Raw genomic sequence first — 17,544 nt, 5'->3', positions numbered from 1 at the left:
AGCGAGGAACACTAAGTCTGGAACACTTTCATTTTCCTCGGAGTTCTGGATGTGTGGCTGGGGAAAGAAATCTTGGCTTGTATCTGACGTGTGGGGAGAGACAAGGGTGCAGTGGCGGGGGGGGGGGGGGCTCACATGCTGGGATTGGACACACCCGGGGTACCATCTCAGCTCCATTGTCTACTATTGATATAATCTTCAAGTTCTTTAACCTTTTGTGCTTCAGCTTTTTCATTGGGAAAACAGGGTGACATAGTGATGGGGCAAATACTGTTAAATTTGGGCTGAGTCATTGTAGGGGTTGGGAATAATACTCATGAAGCACCAATCCAGCGAGTCATAAGTGATAGCTAGTGTTCCTATTCCTTTTTCTCTCTAGAAATGTATTTAGGGGTCTCCAGCCTCCTGGGATTTCTGGAGTCTCCAATCTCCAACCCTGAATACAGACAGCACTGCTTGGCAGTGAATCACAGGCTCCTGCTGATGGCATTTCCCCCATTGCTTGTGTTCATTAACCCTTGTGCTGTTATTAAACTTTTCACATGTGCCTTGTTCTTTAAGAGGTTGTAAAGCTTTAAGAGGTAAACTCAGTGTCCCAGTATTTTTTATATTCCACCAGGGACCACGCCCAGCCCAAGGCATAAACTGGCCTTGCACACATGACTGATCCTTCTTGATTTGGCCTGAAAGGAGGTTGGTGCAGGAGGGAGTAAGGAATGGGGCTGGAAAGTGGATTGAGGCCAACTGAGAATGCCAAGGGAGAATTTTGATTTGGATCCTGTGACCATGGGCACTGAAGTGGTCTTAGAGCAGGGGAGTGACAGAGTGAATGGGTGTTTTACGAAGATCAATCAGAGAGTGGCGGGCAGTACAAAGATCAATCAGAGAGTGTCGGCAGCACTGTCATAGGGCAGATGGTCGGCCAGCATGAGCTAATGTGGCTGTGGCCAGATCTGAAATAACGGGGTCTGCAGTGGAAGAGAGGAAGAAAGCTGCTGCTGGGACAGGTCCCCACTCACACAGTGCTGCAGAGAAGGGGCAGGCAGGTTGCATAGCGTGGCCAGGTGAAACAGCAAGTTCGAAAGAGGTCAGTTGGGAGTCTGAAACTTTCATCCTGTTTGGCTTCCTGAGTTTGGGATAAGGGACATTTGTGTGTTCAGTGAAAACCCTTCCATATACCTCTGGGTGGATGGAAAAATGGAAAATGTGAGGTTTCATTATTGCAAAGTTAATCAACTGACAGGAGAAACCCATGCAGCCACCACTCTGTGCACCCCAGAGTCTGGAAGCCAAACTGTCTGTCGTACAATGTACATCAGAATTTGTGCAATATGGGTGGGCTGTCACAGAGTTTTATCCTAGGATAGGCATTTCATGTGTTTTCCTCATTCCTTTCAAAGCTGGCAGGAGGATGAGGGTGGGTAAGCAGAGTGCCTTCAGGCCCCCTCCTCTGCCCAGAATCCGGGGGCTTGTGTCTATCCCTCTCCTTTCACTCAGGAAAATGTAGGTCCTGTGGGGCACAACTAGAACCCTAGCCTGGCCAGGGAGAGACCAAGGCTCACGAGAGGAGGAGCAGGGAATGATGCTGACTTGGCTCTACAAAGCAGGTGTTTATGCATGACCCACCCCTTCCTCCTTCCAGCTTGCCGATCAGGCTGCACCGGAGGGACGGAGGGACAGAGGGACGTGGCCTCTACCTCAGCTCCCTCAGGAGGAAAGCTCAGAGAGTGTCTCCTGACCTTCCCCCTCTCTGCTGCCGTCTTAAATAACAGCCACTTGCTCCCAAGCTCCTGGGACACCATTGCTACCTTGGACAGCTCCCATTTAGAGCCTTGCTACTGGGTGCTGGAAACTGCTTGCCACCTCCACCATCCATCTCTGAGCCCATGGAATGAGCCTGTTCCCTTCTATAATGGCTGCTTGAGACATTGAAGTAAAAAAAAACAAAAAACAAACAAACAAAAAAAAACAATATGGTGATACATTATTGGTCTGATGGCTGCTTTAAAAACACATACACACACAACTCTAAACTGCCACCCAATCCTACAGTCAGAGACACAGTTTAACTCTTCCCTGCTTGGAGCTTTAATTTTCTTAAGAGCGTTCCCTGCCCTGTAAGCTTTGGAGCTTCATTTGGCAAAAGCAGTGAATGCAGATAAGAGAGCTCAGGCACTAGCCCCAGCGCGGCCTTGCAGACCTCCCAAGGCAGCCAGAGCCAGGGCCAGAACAGGGCAGGAGTGTCCTTGGAATAGGAGAGGCAGAGAGGGTGAGGGATCCTGATGGCGGAGGGGGGCAGGGGGGTGGGGTTAGCATCTACTCTGAGGTTTCTCTTCGCTCCTTTCTTGTTCCGTCCTGGGTTGGAGAGACGGGGCACTTTATCTCTAGGCTTTGGAACGTTGACATAAGTGGCCCTGGAACAGCGGTTCTCAGCCATGCTATTCGTTAGAATCACCTGGGGAGTATTTAAAAGATCCCAGTGCCTGGGCCTCCTCCAGTCCAAAGGCCCAGGTTAAAGGCAGGGTTTTTGTTTGTTTGTTTGCTTGCTTAAGGTTTTTAAAAGAGTCCCAGGAGATTTTAATTTGCAGTTAAGACTGGAAACCACTGTTCTAGAACTGGCTATGAAAGAAGTAGCATGAGGCAATTGCATTCCTCCTGAATCTTCTGCTTTGATCTTGTGTGAACCGACTCAAATGTGCTGCTCTTAGTCATTTTCTCTATTGGCAGACATATGTTTTTGATAAATAGCATCTTTATTATTATTAATAACCACTAGTCATGGCTAGTTCTTCTTTAAAAATTTAATGTATGTTGCTTAGTAAGTGCAATATCAGCTGCTTCTAGAGTTTGGTATCCCTTTTGGAGAGCTGGGGGAAATACACTCAGGAGTGGGCTTTATTGAATTCTAACTGGTTGAATTTGCTAGCAGCCAATTTGATCCAAATGTCAGCACGTGAGCAGAATCTTAAAACCACAGGTTGCTGGGGCTATGCTTACACATGTATTTAGTCCCATAATGTCTAACTTGATGCATTCTGCTCGTGAAACACCCCCCAATCAAACCATTGGTCCTAGATGAAAATATGAGTGCACTTATACTGTACAATTTACACAAATTGTGCTTAAGTGAATAAAGTGGAAACAGATTCTTGAGCAACAGATGAGTGTTCTGCATTCCCAGGTGAGCCAGAGTATGCTTACTCGGCTCCAGCAAGACCCTCACCCACTAAAACCCCAAGCCCCACCTCCCTTATACAAGGTCAAGGGTTGCTGAAACAAGGGAGAGAATTGTCTTCTTTGACCTCTGCTGGGGACAAGGGAAGCCCCACCCTCTTCTCTATAAGGCCTCTCATAAAACCTCTTTTCTCTCTGGAGCCTGGTCTGGAGGCATGGTCTATTGAATTCACTAAAAATAAAGAACTCACCTGACAGGTGACTCTCCCTGAAGCTTCAAGGAGACACCAACAGGGGCAACCTCTTGACTCTTTAGTATATCCCTTTAGCCCTCGACATCCCTGGCCCCGCTGGCCAATGGAAAGTCCCTCTGCAGACTCCAGGAGGATAATAACAGTGCCTTCATTATTGGGTTTTGTATTAAATTCTTCCATGCTTGTAAAGCACTTAAAATGATGCCTGGCAAACAGCAAGTGTTCAATGAACTTATCATTGTGGAGGGCAACTGGATGGACAGGGGTGCCCAGAGGGGAGTGGCCAGGTATATTCTTGGGATGCAGTGAGGCTGGGAGGCCAGTGGGCTTGAGTCTCAGGACCTCTGTCTGGCAGGGCATGCCTGGGGGCACGGGACCCGTACTGCGGCTGGGATGGGAAGCAGCAACGTTGCAGCACCCTCGAGGACAGCTCCAACATGAGCCTCTGGACCCAGAACATCACAGCGTGTCCTGTGAGAACCCCCTCATCCCCCCCGCCACCTAGGACCTATCCCCCCATTTCAGGCTGTGATTCCCCAGCAGAATCCCCATAACTCCTAGAACCTCCTGCATTCCCTACCCCTGCCTTCTGTGACTGGCCCCCCACCTCTGATGTGTGTCCGCAGGTGCGGAATGTGACTCGGGATGGGGGCTTCGGCCCGTGGTCACCGTGGCAACCATGTGAGCACTTAGATGGGGACAACTCGGGCTCTTGCTTGTGTCGGGCCCGAGCCTGTGATACCCCGCAACCTCGCTGTGGGGGCCAAGACTGCCTGGGGCCAGCCATCCACATTGCCAACTGCTCCAGGTATGTGTGGCTACAGGGTTTGCATGGCTACTGTCTTAACCTGGAGTGGGGCATCCCTAGCCAGATGTTTGCACTAAAGGGTGGAAACCACCTCAGGGCTTTACAGGCAACCGGACAGGCAGCTAAAGTCTGAGGCAGGAAACATGAGCATTGGCGGAGCTTCCACTTTAGTGGGAGAGAAGTTCTGCCTTGTGAGAACTCTTGATACAAAGAGGAAGGCTGGACAGACTTGGGAATCACCCCTGGACAGACCTTAGCCTTAATAGGCCTTACTGTCCCAAACATGAGAGGCAGCATGAGATGGTGGTAAGGCAGGCAGACCTGGTGCCAGTCCTGGATTGCCACTGTCTGGAGGTGTGACCCTGGCCAAGCCACCTAACCACTCTGAGCTTCTCTAAGTGGGAGGTCAACACTCCCACCCCAGGGGTTGTTGAGAGGCTTATAGAGGTGGTACTTTATATAAAGTACCTGCACACTAACTAGTACTTGGGGACCTCATAAAGTGGTTATAACAAGTAACCCACAATTCTGGACCCTCATAAAATAACTTAATTAGTACATTTATTAATTTAACTGTCGCAAGAACCTGATGGTGGTAGGAATACAATCATTATCCTTACTTTAAAGATTAGCATATGATGAGGCACACAAAAGGTTTTAGTCACTCGCCCAGGCTTATACAGCCAGTAAGTGGTAGAGCCTAAATTTGAAAATTGGAGTCAAAGTAAACAGGAGTGAGTGTTGTCTGAGTTTGGAGCAAAGCACTTGTGGTGGTAGAGCAGGAGAGGGAGATGGGTTTGAGTGCAAGAACTGGCTAACCAAGAAGGTTGAAACCAAGGTTGCAGATTGGAAGGTGATAGGGGCCGTTTCTAGAGAATGTGTCCTTTCGTCCCTGTGAGTAGAACCCATGTCCTGTCTCTGTACCCTTAGCCCTGAGCACAGTCTGGTATGTGCAAGAAGGCTCTCAACACATGTTTGAGGATGGATGGATGGATGGATGGATGGATGGATGGATGATGAATGAATCACTGTCTGGCACTTCCTGATAATAACAAATCCATATGCCCAGATGTAGACGAGATCAGAGAAGCTAGGGCTCAGAGGTCATCTGTCTCTGTCTCCTCCGACCCCTCCAGGAATGGGGCGTGGACCACGTGGTCGTCGTGGGCCCTGTGCAGCACGACCTGTGGGATAGGATTCCAGGTCCGCCAGCGAAGCTGCAGCAACCCTGCTCCCCGCCACGGGGGCCGCATCTGCGTGGGCAAGAGCCGGGAGGAGCGGTGAGCTAGTCTGTGCTTGGGGGGTTCTGAGAAGCTAGCCCTGAGGTCCCAGACTTTCCCGGCCTCCCTCGTAGAAAGCCGCTGGGGTTTTCCAGGTGACCCAGTGGACTCTCGTCCTTCCTAGTTTGCACTCCCAGTGCCTCTTAGTAGGGAAGGGGGCGCTTGCTCCCTAGAGGGCTGAACCCCTCCCTTCACGCCCCTCAGGTTCTGTAACGAGAACACGCCCTGCCCAGTACCCATCTTCTGGGCATCCTGGGGCTCCTGGAGCAAGTGTAGCAGCAACTGCGGGGGCGGCGTGCAGTCGCGGCGTCGGGCCTGCGAGAATGGCAACTCCTGCCCCGGCTGCGGCGTGGTGAGGGCCGGGCTGGACTCGGAATCTGTAACCTACAGGAGGGTGGGCCGGGCGGGACCGCGGGGCAGGCCTGGGGGCTGCAAGGCTATGAAACAGCCCCAGCTCCTATCCCCAAGGAATTCAAGACGTGCAACCCGGAGGGCTGCCCCGAAGTGCGGCGCAACACGCCCTGGACGCCGTGGCTGCCCGTGAACGTGACCCAGGGCGGGGCGCGGCAGGAGCAGCGATTCCGCTTCACGTGCCGCGCGCCCCTGCCCGACCCCCACGGCCTGCAGTTTGGCAGGAGGAGGACGGAGACCCGAACCTGTCCCGCAGACAGCTCGGGAACCTGTGACACAGATGGTACAACCCCTCGCCCGTCCCACCTTCCCCACCGCCTCCCGGCTTCCCCGGCGCAGAGCGAGGGGGGCGGGGCCTGCACCAGGGGCGGGGTGGGCGTGGCTGGGAGCCGGAGCGGAGCTCTGGGTGGCACGGTTTGGAAGAAGCCCCTGTGGCTGAAGCCAGTCTCCCCACCCTCAGCCCTGGTGGAGGATCTGCTCCGCAGCGGGGGCACCGCCCAGCACGTGGTGAGCGGGGGCTGGGCCTCCTGGGGCCCCTGGTCGTCCTGCTCTCGGGACTGCGAGCTGGGCTTCCACGTCCGCAAGAGGACCTGCACAAACCCTGAGCCCCGCAACGGGGGCCTGCCCTGCGTGGGGGACGCCACTGAGTACCAGGACTGCAACCCCCAGGCTTGTCCAGGTAACCCTGTGCTAAGTAATCCTGGGAAACCTCCACCCAGGGAACCCCCATCTAGGAGACTCCCAGGCCACAGCTCATGCTCAGGTGACCTCTTCTCCCTGCCGTCTGTACAAGGGCCCCAGAGCAATAGTCCTGAGCAAAGACTCAGCAGCCACTCCCATAGAGCAGAGCTTTCCTCACCTTCCTGTCACTTTTCTCTCTCCTCCAGTGGGTTAGCCAAATGAGGAGCTTGTTTTGAGTTGGTTTTCGATGACTCCTCTGCAGCCTGCCTTTCCCCCTGCCACCCCTGACAGGGAGGGCCCTCTCCCTGCAGTGAGCTGTGGGAGTCGGGGTGGCCCAGGGCAGAAGTGGCCTTGCCTGGGAAGGGACAGAAGACTGCCTCCGGGCCCTGCCTGCACCGGCAGCTCCCCTCACACACCCTATCCCCTTGTAGTGCGGGGCGCCTGGTCCTGCTGGACCTCCTGGTCCCCATGCTCAGCCTCCTGCGGTGGTGGCCACTATCAACGCACACGGTCCTGCACCAGCCCTGCGCCCTCCCCAGGCGAGGACATCTGCCTGGGGCTGCACACAGAGGAGGCACTGTGTGCCACGCAGGCCTGCCCAGGTACTGAGTACACCCGGCCCGGGCTGGGGAGCACCATGGAGCCCTCCAGTCCCCACCAGAGGGTGCTGGGGCAGTTAACCTCGTCCCAACCCACAATCCACAGAAGGCTGGTCACTGTGGTCTGAGTGGAGCGCATGCACTGAGGATGGAGTCCAAGCCCGCAGTCGGCACTGTGAGGACCTGGTCCCAGGGCCCAGCACCTGTGCGGGAAACAGCAGCCAGAGCCGCCCCTGCCCTTACAGCGAGATTCCCGGTAGGTCTTCCAGCCAGCCCCTTCACACCAACATTTCCCACTGAGCCCCAACTTCCTTCCCTTTCTGAAGCATATACCCTGGGGGGGGTGCAGGATAGAACATCGGGTGGGAGGCAGGTAGCCCCAGGCCTATCCCACAGCTCAGTGCTGACCCAGGGATCCTCTTAAAGACACACCTAGCCCCAGAGGGACCCCTCTTGCCTCCCCGCCTGCCCCAACACCCTCTTTGCTTGTTTTCCTGCAGTGATCCTGCCTGCCTCCAGTGTGGAGGAGGCCACCGGCTGTGAAGGTAAAAGGATATATAATACTGTCCTCTACCCCTCCTCTTCCAGGAGGAGACCCACCTTACTTTGAAATTTGGAACCTCTCCACCTCCCATTCCAGATAGACAAACCTTGTGGAGGTTCCCCACTGCTTCAGACCATGTGGAGGGGCCTCCGGGCAGTTTCATTCATGCCCCCCATCTAGGAGGTAGTCATTAAGTCTGTAATCAAGAACTCACAAGTCACCCAACTCCATATCCTCTGCTTGCCTCTGACCCAAGCCATAGGTGGTCCTGTTTCCATTGGCTCTGGTCTCAAAGCTCTTCCTTTATGTCTCTGAGCCTCCTATTGGGAGCCAGATGGGGGAGGCTGTCCACTGCACAGTGGCCCTTTCCTTACCACTTACTGCTCCCTCTCCCAGGGTTCAGTCTCATCCACCTGGTAGCCACGGGCATCTCCTGCTTCCTGGGCTCTGGGCTGCTGACCTTGGCCGTGTACCTGTCCTGCCAGCACTGCCAGCGCCAGTCCCAGGAGTCCACACTCGTCCATCCTGCCACACCAAACCACCTGCACTACAAGGGTGGGGGCACCCCCAAGAATGAGAAGTACACACCTATGGAGTTCAAGGTGAGAGCCCTCTGATAGAGCAGAGGGCAGGGTGATGGGTGCAATGGTTCTGGGTCTAAGGTGGGCTTACTGGGCTGGGAACTTGGGAGGGAGCAATGGTGTTGTGAACAGGATACTACATCAGCAGTTAGACAGCCGTGGGCAAACTACGGCCTACGGGCCGGATCCGGCTGTTCTATCCAGTTCTCTTGCTCTCCCCTCCACTCCTTTACTTTGAATTTATATTAGTTCACACAAACACTCCATCCATGCTTTTGTTCCGGCCCTCCGGTCCAGTTTAAGAACCCATTGTGGCCCTCGAGTCAAAAAGTTTGCCCACCCCTGAATTAGAATGTCCTTTCATTGACTGGCTCCTGATCTCCTTAACCTGGCTGTCCGCTTACCCTGTCTGTCCCTTAACCCATTCTTTTGTTCCTTCCTTCTCCCACAGACCCTGAATAAGAATAACCTGATTCCTGATGACAAAGCCAGCTTCTACCCATTGCAACAGACCAATGTGTACACAACTACCTACTACCCCAGCCCACTGATCAAACACAGCTTCCGGCCCGAGTCCTCACCTGGACAACGGTGCTTCCCCAACAGCTGATACCACTGTCCTGGGGACTTGGGCTCCTTGCCTTCCTAAGGCACAGAGCAGATGGAGATGGGACTGTGGAGCCAGTTTGGTGTTCTCCTTCTGCACCAGGCCAAGAACTTGCTGCCTTGCCCTGGGGGGGTCCCATCCAGCTTCAAAGAGCTCTGGCTGGCAGTGACCATGGGAGAGAGGGCTGGCTTCAGGCTGGCACATGGCTGCAGTTCCAGCTCAGCCCAGGTCTCTCATGGCCTCCTTTCGACTCACCATCATGCTCACCTCCCCTGCCATGTCTGGGTTGTGGACCTAGTGGGCATGTGAGGAATTGGAGAGTAGAGATGGCAGGAGGGCAGGCTCTTAGGTTTGGGTTGGAAATGACAGCCGTGTAGCCATCATGGGCTGAGTCTGTCCCTCTCTGGCTGGCCCAAGAAAGAACCTGGGCTACAACCTGATTATCTCTGAAAGAAGTTAATCCAATGGCCTCAGAAGCTCTGGATTTTCTGCTCAGGGCTGGGCCATTGTGGTGCTGCCACAGTGTGACAGAGGGACCACGGCTGGCCCAGGTTGCACATACCTCTGGTCAGAGGCAGTGAGGGCTGAGGACTGAGGACTCATCTTTGCTGAGAAGCCCTTATATCTGGGCTGGCCCAGACCTCAGCCTTGTCCTCCGAATGCATGGAAGGTGGCCCAGGAGAAAAGGAGGCAGGAGCCCAGCCGCCGTGCCGCTATGGAGACTGTCTTCCAGTCGCTGCTCAAAAGAGCTGTTGGCTGAGACCTGCTTGGGAGCTGCTGGCCCCTCATCTGTTCAGGAACACACACACACACACACACATACACACACACACACACACACACACACACACACACACACTATCACAATCTGCTACAGCAACAAAAAGGATGCTGAACTGTGACATTATTATTAAAGATGATATCCAGTCTCCAAATGGAACTTTGTCTTTGTGCTTATGCGTGTGGGATGGTCCAGTCAGAGTGGCACACTGGGGTGACAGATGGTCTGCTCAGGGTGGAGGAAATGACCCAAGTAGAGTGTGACTTTAATAGAGGATATCTTTCCATTTGTGAGTACAAACACACATGTCTCTTTTTGGAAAAGAGAGTAGGGACAAACAAATCCACAAGTGGGAACACAAGGTGTGCCAGTGGCAACATGACAGGAGAAATTTCTGCCCATTCTCTTAGCAGCTCTTCCAGAGCGGGAATGTGTGAGTCCAGCAGGGGAGAATTGATGAGGGTTATTTTATGAGGTTTTTACAATGTTGAGTTTAATAAAATCAAAATTGACTGAGAAATGAGTAAAGCTGTGAGGTGTAAATGAGGAAACCTGTGAAGCCCCATGCAGTTTTTGCTGGATTAAATAAAAATCACCTCCAAGTCTCAGCCCACCAAATCAATGCTACTCTTTTGGATGAGAATGATGGACATGTTAAATTTAGAGAGCAATTTCCTCAATTAGCTGGATCAATTCTCATAGGATTCCCAGCAAAATCTGCTTGTGCGTCACTCTGAAAGGCTGTGATCCTAGTGGTAGAGGAGGGAGAAAAGAGCATTGCTGGACCGCATGTCCTGGAATCCCTGTGCTTGTCAGGACAACTGAAATAGCAGCATCCTCCAGCCAGGGTGGAGTTTGTCAGAGAGCTCAAGGACAAGGAGTATTTCTGCAGCTTTGGGATTTCTCACTAGGTTCTTGTTAGCCCCATGAGTCCAGAACTTGTGGAGGCCGGGGGGGGGGGGGGAGGGGGGAGGGAGGTGGTGGTGGTGTTAGATCTTAGGGTCTAGTACTCTCTGGGATATGGTAGAGCCAGTAAAGCTCAATCGTGTTTGAAAGCCCAGTGTGCCTGCTTCCCAAGGGCCCCTCACATTGTCCAAGTGGAGGGAGTATATAGGTCTGTAGGAAGTAGTCATGGAAAAGTCCCAGATAATGCCCACCCCCTATTGACTGCAATGGCACCATTGGGAAGAAATCAATAGATGCCATGGCAAAACACCACACACACACACACACACACACACACACACACTGAATTCTCTTTTTATAAAAACTGCTGTAGTTTTGAAGGCATGACCATTCAGAATGCATGAAGGGATCCACACCATGCATGGTTCACATGGCTACTCCATAACCAGCCCTGGCTCAGAGATGAGGACACCAAGATTGTGCTCCTTGACAAGGAGGGTGTGGTACACTCTTTGGCAGATGCTTGAAGCCACATCGATGGCTGCATGGTGTCAGGAAGCTGAGGTGTGAAAGATAAGGGGGCTTCAGGAGCCCAACTGTCTCAGCAAGAGAAGAAGAAACATGCAGGATCCAGTGCCCCAGGCCTTCAATAACTGTGTGTGTGTGTGCGCGCGCTTTTTTTATTATTAAAGTAATATGTGTTCATTGAAAATTTAGAGGATACAGGAAACCAAAAATATAATTACAGTTATATTATAAACCAAGGCAGAGACCTAGGGATTTAAATGGTGATGTGAAGACATTTCTTCTCCTTCTCTCAACAGCACTCCAAAAGCAAAGAACACAAAAAACAAAAGCTCTGTCACTATTTTCAATAAAACTAGGATGTATCTGTAACCCCAAATCATAACACATGAAGACAGAAACAGATGGAGGAATCTCAATCATCTAGTGGAGTGGATGTAGGTCAAATCTGGGCAGCCAAGCAACATCAGAAAGAATCAGTAATTGGAGGAACCAGGTATTAAGAAAGGTGAGATTAAGGTGGGAGCATGAAAAGAGAGGGGTTGGTTGAAAATCTGCATGTAAACTTCAGCTAGACCCTCAAGTTGTCTTCATTCTGAACTTTTACAGCTAGATCTCCACAGGGGGCAATATTTATGTACCCTTGAGACACTGAACCAGAGAGGCCCTGGACATGGGGATGCTAGGCACAGAGGTGGGTGTGTGGTGATAGACTGTTTAGACAACTAGTGACATATATATGATTTTCTAAGGACTGTATGATTATCAATGGGAGTTAGCAGTTGCCTTTTCCAGCTAACTCCAAGACTCTGGCACCTAGATTTCTCCCCCTCTGATTCTAGGCAGGAGATTGGATGATGATTCTTTGAAGAAACAAATCAAGCCTACGGATTCCAAAAGAATAAGCCAGCTAGTCATTCATGCAATAGTCCAATAGCAAAGTACACTCAGTAATAAGCAGTGCCCAAGTACAGAGAGTAATGGGCACAGACATCAGAAAAAAGGTGTCAACATGAAAGAAAGACCAAAACAAGTAGACAGATAAAGAGGACTTCAACAAAAATACAGATGGTGTAGAGAAAAACACATTTCAAAGACACCATAATTCTTCAGAATAAGTGAAGATATTGCATTCATGAACTAATATAGGATGCAATAAAAAAATTAAAGCCCTTAGAAATGAAAAAAATATATATATGACAGCAGAAAAAAAATAGTAAAAGCATTTAAAGATAAAGGACACTTCCCAGAAAGTCAAACAAAAAGTCAAAGAAATGGAAAATAGAAGAAAAGAGGTAAGAAAATTAGAGGATTAATCCAGGAGGTATAACAGCCCATTAAAAAACTCAGTGGAGGGCCCTCGCCAGGTCCCTCAGTTGGTTGGAGCATCCTTCCATTCACCAAAAGGTTGTGAGTTTGATTTTCAGTCAGAGCACATACCTAGGTTGCGGGTTCCATCCCTGGTCTGGTGCATACAGGAGGCAACCAATCAATGTTTCTCTCTCTCTCTCTCCCTTCCTCTCTCTCTCAAATCAATTAAAAAAAAACAGCCCTGGCCAGTTTGTCTAAGTGGTTAGAGTGTGGGCCCACAGACCAAAGGGTTGAGGGTTGGATTCCCAGTCAAGGGCACATACCTCTGTTGCAGGTTTAATCCCTGGCCCTGGTTGGGGCCCAAGAGGGAAAGCAATCAATCAATGTGTCTCTCTCTTGCATCGATGTTTCTCTCTCTCTCTCTCTCTCTCTATCTCTCTCTCTCTCTCTCACTCTCTCATTCCCCCTCTCTCCCTCCTCCCTCTGTTGGGAAAATTTGCCACAAACAAAAGAAGTTGTCTCCAGATAAAAGGGCCCACCTAGTACCTAGCACCATGATGAGAAAAATTTACTTAGAGGCAAATAAACCTGGTGTTTCAAAACATCAACTTTGAAGAGAAGATTCTAACAACAGACAAAACCAATTAGGAATATGAATGGCAAAAATCTCTTACTAACAAGATTTAAAGTTAGAATACAGTGGAAATTATCCTCAAAATTCTAGAAAATAATGTTTGGGTGTGAATTTTATACCCAGCCAAACTATGAATCATATGAGAATAGAATAAATACAATTTCAGGCATGTAATCTCAAAAACTGTATCTCACATGTTTTTTCACTAAAACAAAAGAGTAAAAAAAGAAAATGTGGATGCAGAAGAAAGGGGATCTCACACAGTAAGAGGATGAGGAGAGAGCAACAATACAGATTAGGGGGATAGCCCTGCATCCAGAGGAAAAACTAGAACAATAAATCAACAAACAACAAATGCTGGTGAGGATGCAGAGAAAAGGGAACCTTATACACTGCTAGTGGGAATGCAGACTGGTGCAGTCACTATGGAAAACAGTGTGGCGTTTCCTCAAAAAATGTAAAATGGAACTGCTATCTGACCCAGTAATCCCACTTCTAGGAATATATTATAAGAATCCTGAAACACCAATCAGAAAGAATATATGCACCCCTATAGCAGCATCATTTACAATAGCTAAGATCTGGAAATAGACCAAGTGCCCATCCGTATATGAATGGATTAAAACAAAACGAAACACCTGTAGTACATTTACTCAATGAAATACTATGCAGCAGTAAAAGAGAAAGGATCTATTACCCTTTGAGACAGCATGGAGGGACCGAAGATGATTATGCTAAGTGAAATAAGCCAGTAGGAGAAAGTCAAATATGATCTCATTTATATGTGGAATCTAATGAACACAATAAACTGATGAATAAAAGAGAACCAGAAGTATGGAAACATGGAACAGACTGACGAATCTCAGAGTGTGTGTGTGTGTGTGTGTGTGTGTGTGTGTGTGTGTGTGTGGAGGGGTGTCGGGGAGGGGTGGGGGAGGAAGAGATTAGCCAAAGAACTTATATGCATATATGCATAACCCATAGACAACAGGGTGGTTAAAGCTTGAGATTGGGTGGGAACCAGGTTGGGTGGGCAATAAGGGCGGGAACATCTGTAAATGCTCAACAATAAAGATCTATAATAATAAAAGCGTAATATGCTAATTAGACTGGACATCCTTCCAGACAACCTTCCAGACAAAGCTGGGGCTGCGAGGGAAGCCCAGGGCTCAGGTGCCAGAGGAAAGCTGGTGCTGGCAGCCGGGGGAAGGAAGGCCTACTCTCGCACGAATTTTGTGCATTGGGCCTCTAGTAAAATATAAAAATAAAAGTCTGGGAGCCTCAGAACCTCTTTCAGCAGCTGCCCTAGGAGTGAGTCAGGGAGGGGAGATAGGGCCTTGTTTGTAGAGCTCCAAAGGTAACCTCCTGCCCCACCCCCACCATTTGAAGTTCAATTTACATATATTTCATTCATTTACATCACTGAAGAAGATTTATTTTGAAAAAGTTTGCATAAAATTTGAAAAATCCTGACCTAAAACATTCTATTATATAAGTGCTATTGCTTTTCACAGATTTATCTATTCTATTACGTAAATTTATTCTACTCTATCATATAAACATATCATTCTATTACATAAATTTACTATAATTTAAATTACTCTCATTTGTTTCAAAATTTTCTTTATCAAAGAATGCTATTATGAATCTTATCCATATCTCTATGTCCTTAGGATAAATTTCCAGAAGTGAGGGCTCCTAACGTCTAAGGCCAAATCTCTTGCTGGTGGGAATGCATCCCACCGGCAGCGTATTCTCATTTTATTATTGCTAACCCTAACCACTCACACTGATAAGAGCTGTCCTTTCCAAGCACTGTACCAAGTGCTGTACATTGATATCATCTTCAATTCTCACTACAATCCTAAGAAGGTACGAATGTCATGCCCAATTTACAGATGAGGAAACTGAGGTTTAATAAATTTCATTGCCCAAAGCCACACCGTTAGTCTGTAAGAGAGCCAGAATTTCAACCCAGGCAGTCCATGAGCTTATTATCAACTTGATAGTTTTTTAAAGCACAATGGTTTACATTTTAATTTTTAAATATTTAGTGAATGACCATTCCCTCCTCCCCCATAAGCATACTGGCAAATACTGGCTATTTGCATTTCTTCTTTTTAAGGGGGATGTTCTGTTCCTTTTCTCTTAAGTGGTCATCTTTTCCCTATTGTTTTATAGGAGCTCTTGTATATAAAAAATATTAATTCTTGGTCAAAGGATTTAAATATTTCTCTAGTTGATCCTATGCCTATTTTCAAACATTGAATTTTTTACATAGTCAGAACTATTGATTTTTGAAAAATGAAAATTGCACTGATTTTGCATGAATGACCTTGAAGTAATGACCCTTCTTGTGGTCACCACCATGAATCTCAGGTATGAAGACTGTAGAGGACACATTTCTCCCCTGTACACCCTGCCTGGTAAGCAAGTAAAGATGGGTCCAGGTTGGGGAATGATCAGTTTGGAGTTTGACTTAGGAAGCTCCCATCCTTACGCTGTCCCAAGGAAAAGGAATGCCTAAGCGAGAAAGAGAACAGGGTGTAGGTTGAGAGGTTCATGTCTCTGGGAGAAGGAAATACAGCTGGGCCCCTTCTACCTACAGGACAAGTGAGCTTTAGATGAGAAACAAAACCTAGGGCTCCTCTCTCGGCTGGCAGAGACTGGCCACAGTGGTCAATAGTTATTCCAACCCAGAGTACAGGGCACCCTTGATCACAAGCCTGGTCTCTGAGCAGGTCAAATGGGCCCCTCAAGCATCCAAGGGTAGGAACGCATTGGTGATGCAAAGAGATCAGCTCCCCAAAAGGCCAGGGAGGGGCCGCTGACAGGAGGCGGTACACCTGTATGAGGGCCAGGTCTTCTCTGACTCGATGCTGGCTTCTGAGTCCTGCTTCCAAACCCATACAGCACAATTCAGCTCTCTATGTGCAAAATTAAAATTTAGTCTGACTTGGTTCATGTAGTCTGGGGACAGAGGATATTGCCCCAAACTTGCTTTGACAGCCAAAAACAGGCAGGCACCTCTCCCAATAGGGCCCATTCTGCATGCTCATTCTGTGGGAGAACAGATGTGGGACAGAATGTCAAGAGCCCAGAGTCTCTGGCTTTACCTCTCACCAGATGTGCAACCTCAGCAAGTCTCTTCCCTTCTCTAGGTTTCCGTTTTCTGGCCTATGTAATGGTAGGTAGGGCCTAAGGTCCCTGCCAAATTCTGTGATTCCCAGAGCTTTGGAAAAAAATCTTACATATGGTGGTTTTTTTCCCTTTGGGATGTTTTACTAGCCAAGTGCTCCAGTGTTGCCCCAGCCCTGGCCCCACTGTCATCACACACAAACCTGTTGAAATGTCTTCCTCAGAGAGCCATCCAGACGAGTGCTGTCTCCCTGACTTGCAACATTCTAACAGGGGAGCTTCATTGGAGAGGGGGCATCGCCATTAATACTACACAAGTGTCCAGAGTCCCGAGTTCCTAAGATCTGATTGGGTCCTCAAGGATAATCTTCCATATGACTCTGTGGTCAAATGGCTCTGGTGTCCATGGCCCTGGGCCTCTGCCCAGGTCACTCTGGCCTCAGCTGCACTACTAGGTTACCCCCCAGAACTCCTGGAGAACCTGCAGGCCAGCCTGGGAAGGACTCCTGGCAAAGCTTTGTCCTCATCCTGAGCTCCCAACGGGACACTCCCTCCCTCAGTGCCCGAGGGCTGGGCAGCTAATTCCATGTCTGTGTTGACTGTGCTCAGCCTCAGGGTCGGACTCCTAACTCTCAAAGTCATTGGAAAATTCATCTCTATCCATGTGGTCCTTCCAAACATTTTCCCTAGTGTCCCAGGCTGAGGGGACACAGGGTCCCCGTAGTACTCAGGACATTCCTAATCAGCTGTGCCCAGCATTGGCCATTCTCAAATATAAGGGTCACGTCTCTCCCCCCAGTAAATCTCCTTTGCAAGATTCCCAGGGGGGCAGGCTCTAAATAGGCCCTGCCACACAGCTCTCCTAGGTGTAACCAGGTAGCGCCAAATTCCTGCTCAACCAACAGCACTTTCTCTCCTTGAACGTGTGTACAACTTTCTTCAATGTATTTTTAATACATTTCTTTAATGAGCATAGTGGGTATTTAGAAAGAATACATGCATGGGGTTAAAAAAATCAAACCGTCCAAAAAAGATATCCAGTGACAAGTGAGTCTCCCCTTCTTGGTTCTTGTGCTCCAGATTCCCCTTCCCTGAGGCGGATAGAGGAGGACAAACCAACCAACAAAAAACCTGTATGTTTATAGGAATGTACATAAAATGCACCGTTTGGCTTGACCTTGATATTCAACCCCAAATCTGTGAACTGGCCTCCACTCTCAACTTTTGGAAGTCTAAATCGCTGAGTGTGTATTTTGTCATCATATATAGAACTCCTGAGCTTGTGCCTGGTCTACAGGCATGATTATATA

At 49.3% G+C, this 17,544-nt stretch overlaps 1 protein-coding gene across 1 annotated transcript in view; it reads left to right on the top strand.

The window, feature by feature from the left end:
* SEMA5B (semaphorin 5B) overlaps positions 1-9,871 on the top strand; it is a 122,414-nt gene extending 112,543 nt beyond the window's left edge. Inside the window, exons 12-22 of the mRNA XM_080655451.1 lie at positions 3,784-3,901; positions 4,055-4,236; positions 5,373-5,516; positions 5,721-5,868; positions 5,985-6,210; positions 6,388-6,606; positions 7,040-7,210; positions 7,314-7,463; positions 7,708-7,752; positions 8,148-8,353; positions 8,784-9,871. Of these exons, the coding sequence (XP_080511577.1) occupies positions 3,784-3,901; positions 4,055-4,236; positions 5,373-5,516; positions 5,721-5,868; positions 5,985-6,210; positions 6,388-6,606; positions 7,040-7,210; positions 7,314-7,463; positions 7,708-7,752; positions 8,148-8,353; positions 8,784-8,942 (1,768 nt within the window). The 3' untranslated portion in view covers positions 8,943-9,871. The remainder of the gene's footprint in view (positions 1-3,783; positions 3,902-4,054; positions 4,237-5,372; positions 5,517-5,720; positions 5,869-5,984; positions 6,211-6,387; positions 6,607-7,039; positions 7,211-7,313; positions 7,464-7,707; positions 7,753-8,147; positions 8,354-8,783) is intronic.
* The last annotated feature ends 7,673 nt before the right edge of the window (positions 9,872-17,544 follow it).

This window comes from Plecotus auritus (assembly GCF_963455305.1).
Source record: "Plecotus auritus genome assembly, chromosome: 2".
Taxonomy (NCBI): Eukaryota; Metazoa; Chordata; class Mammalia; order Chiroptera; family Vespertilionidae; genus Plecotus; species Plecotus auritus.
Note: the sequence above shows the minus strand (reverse complement) of the source record. Positions and strands in the feature narration are given on the sequence as shown.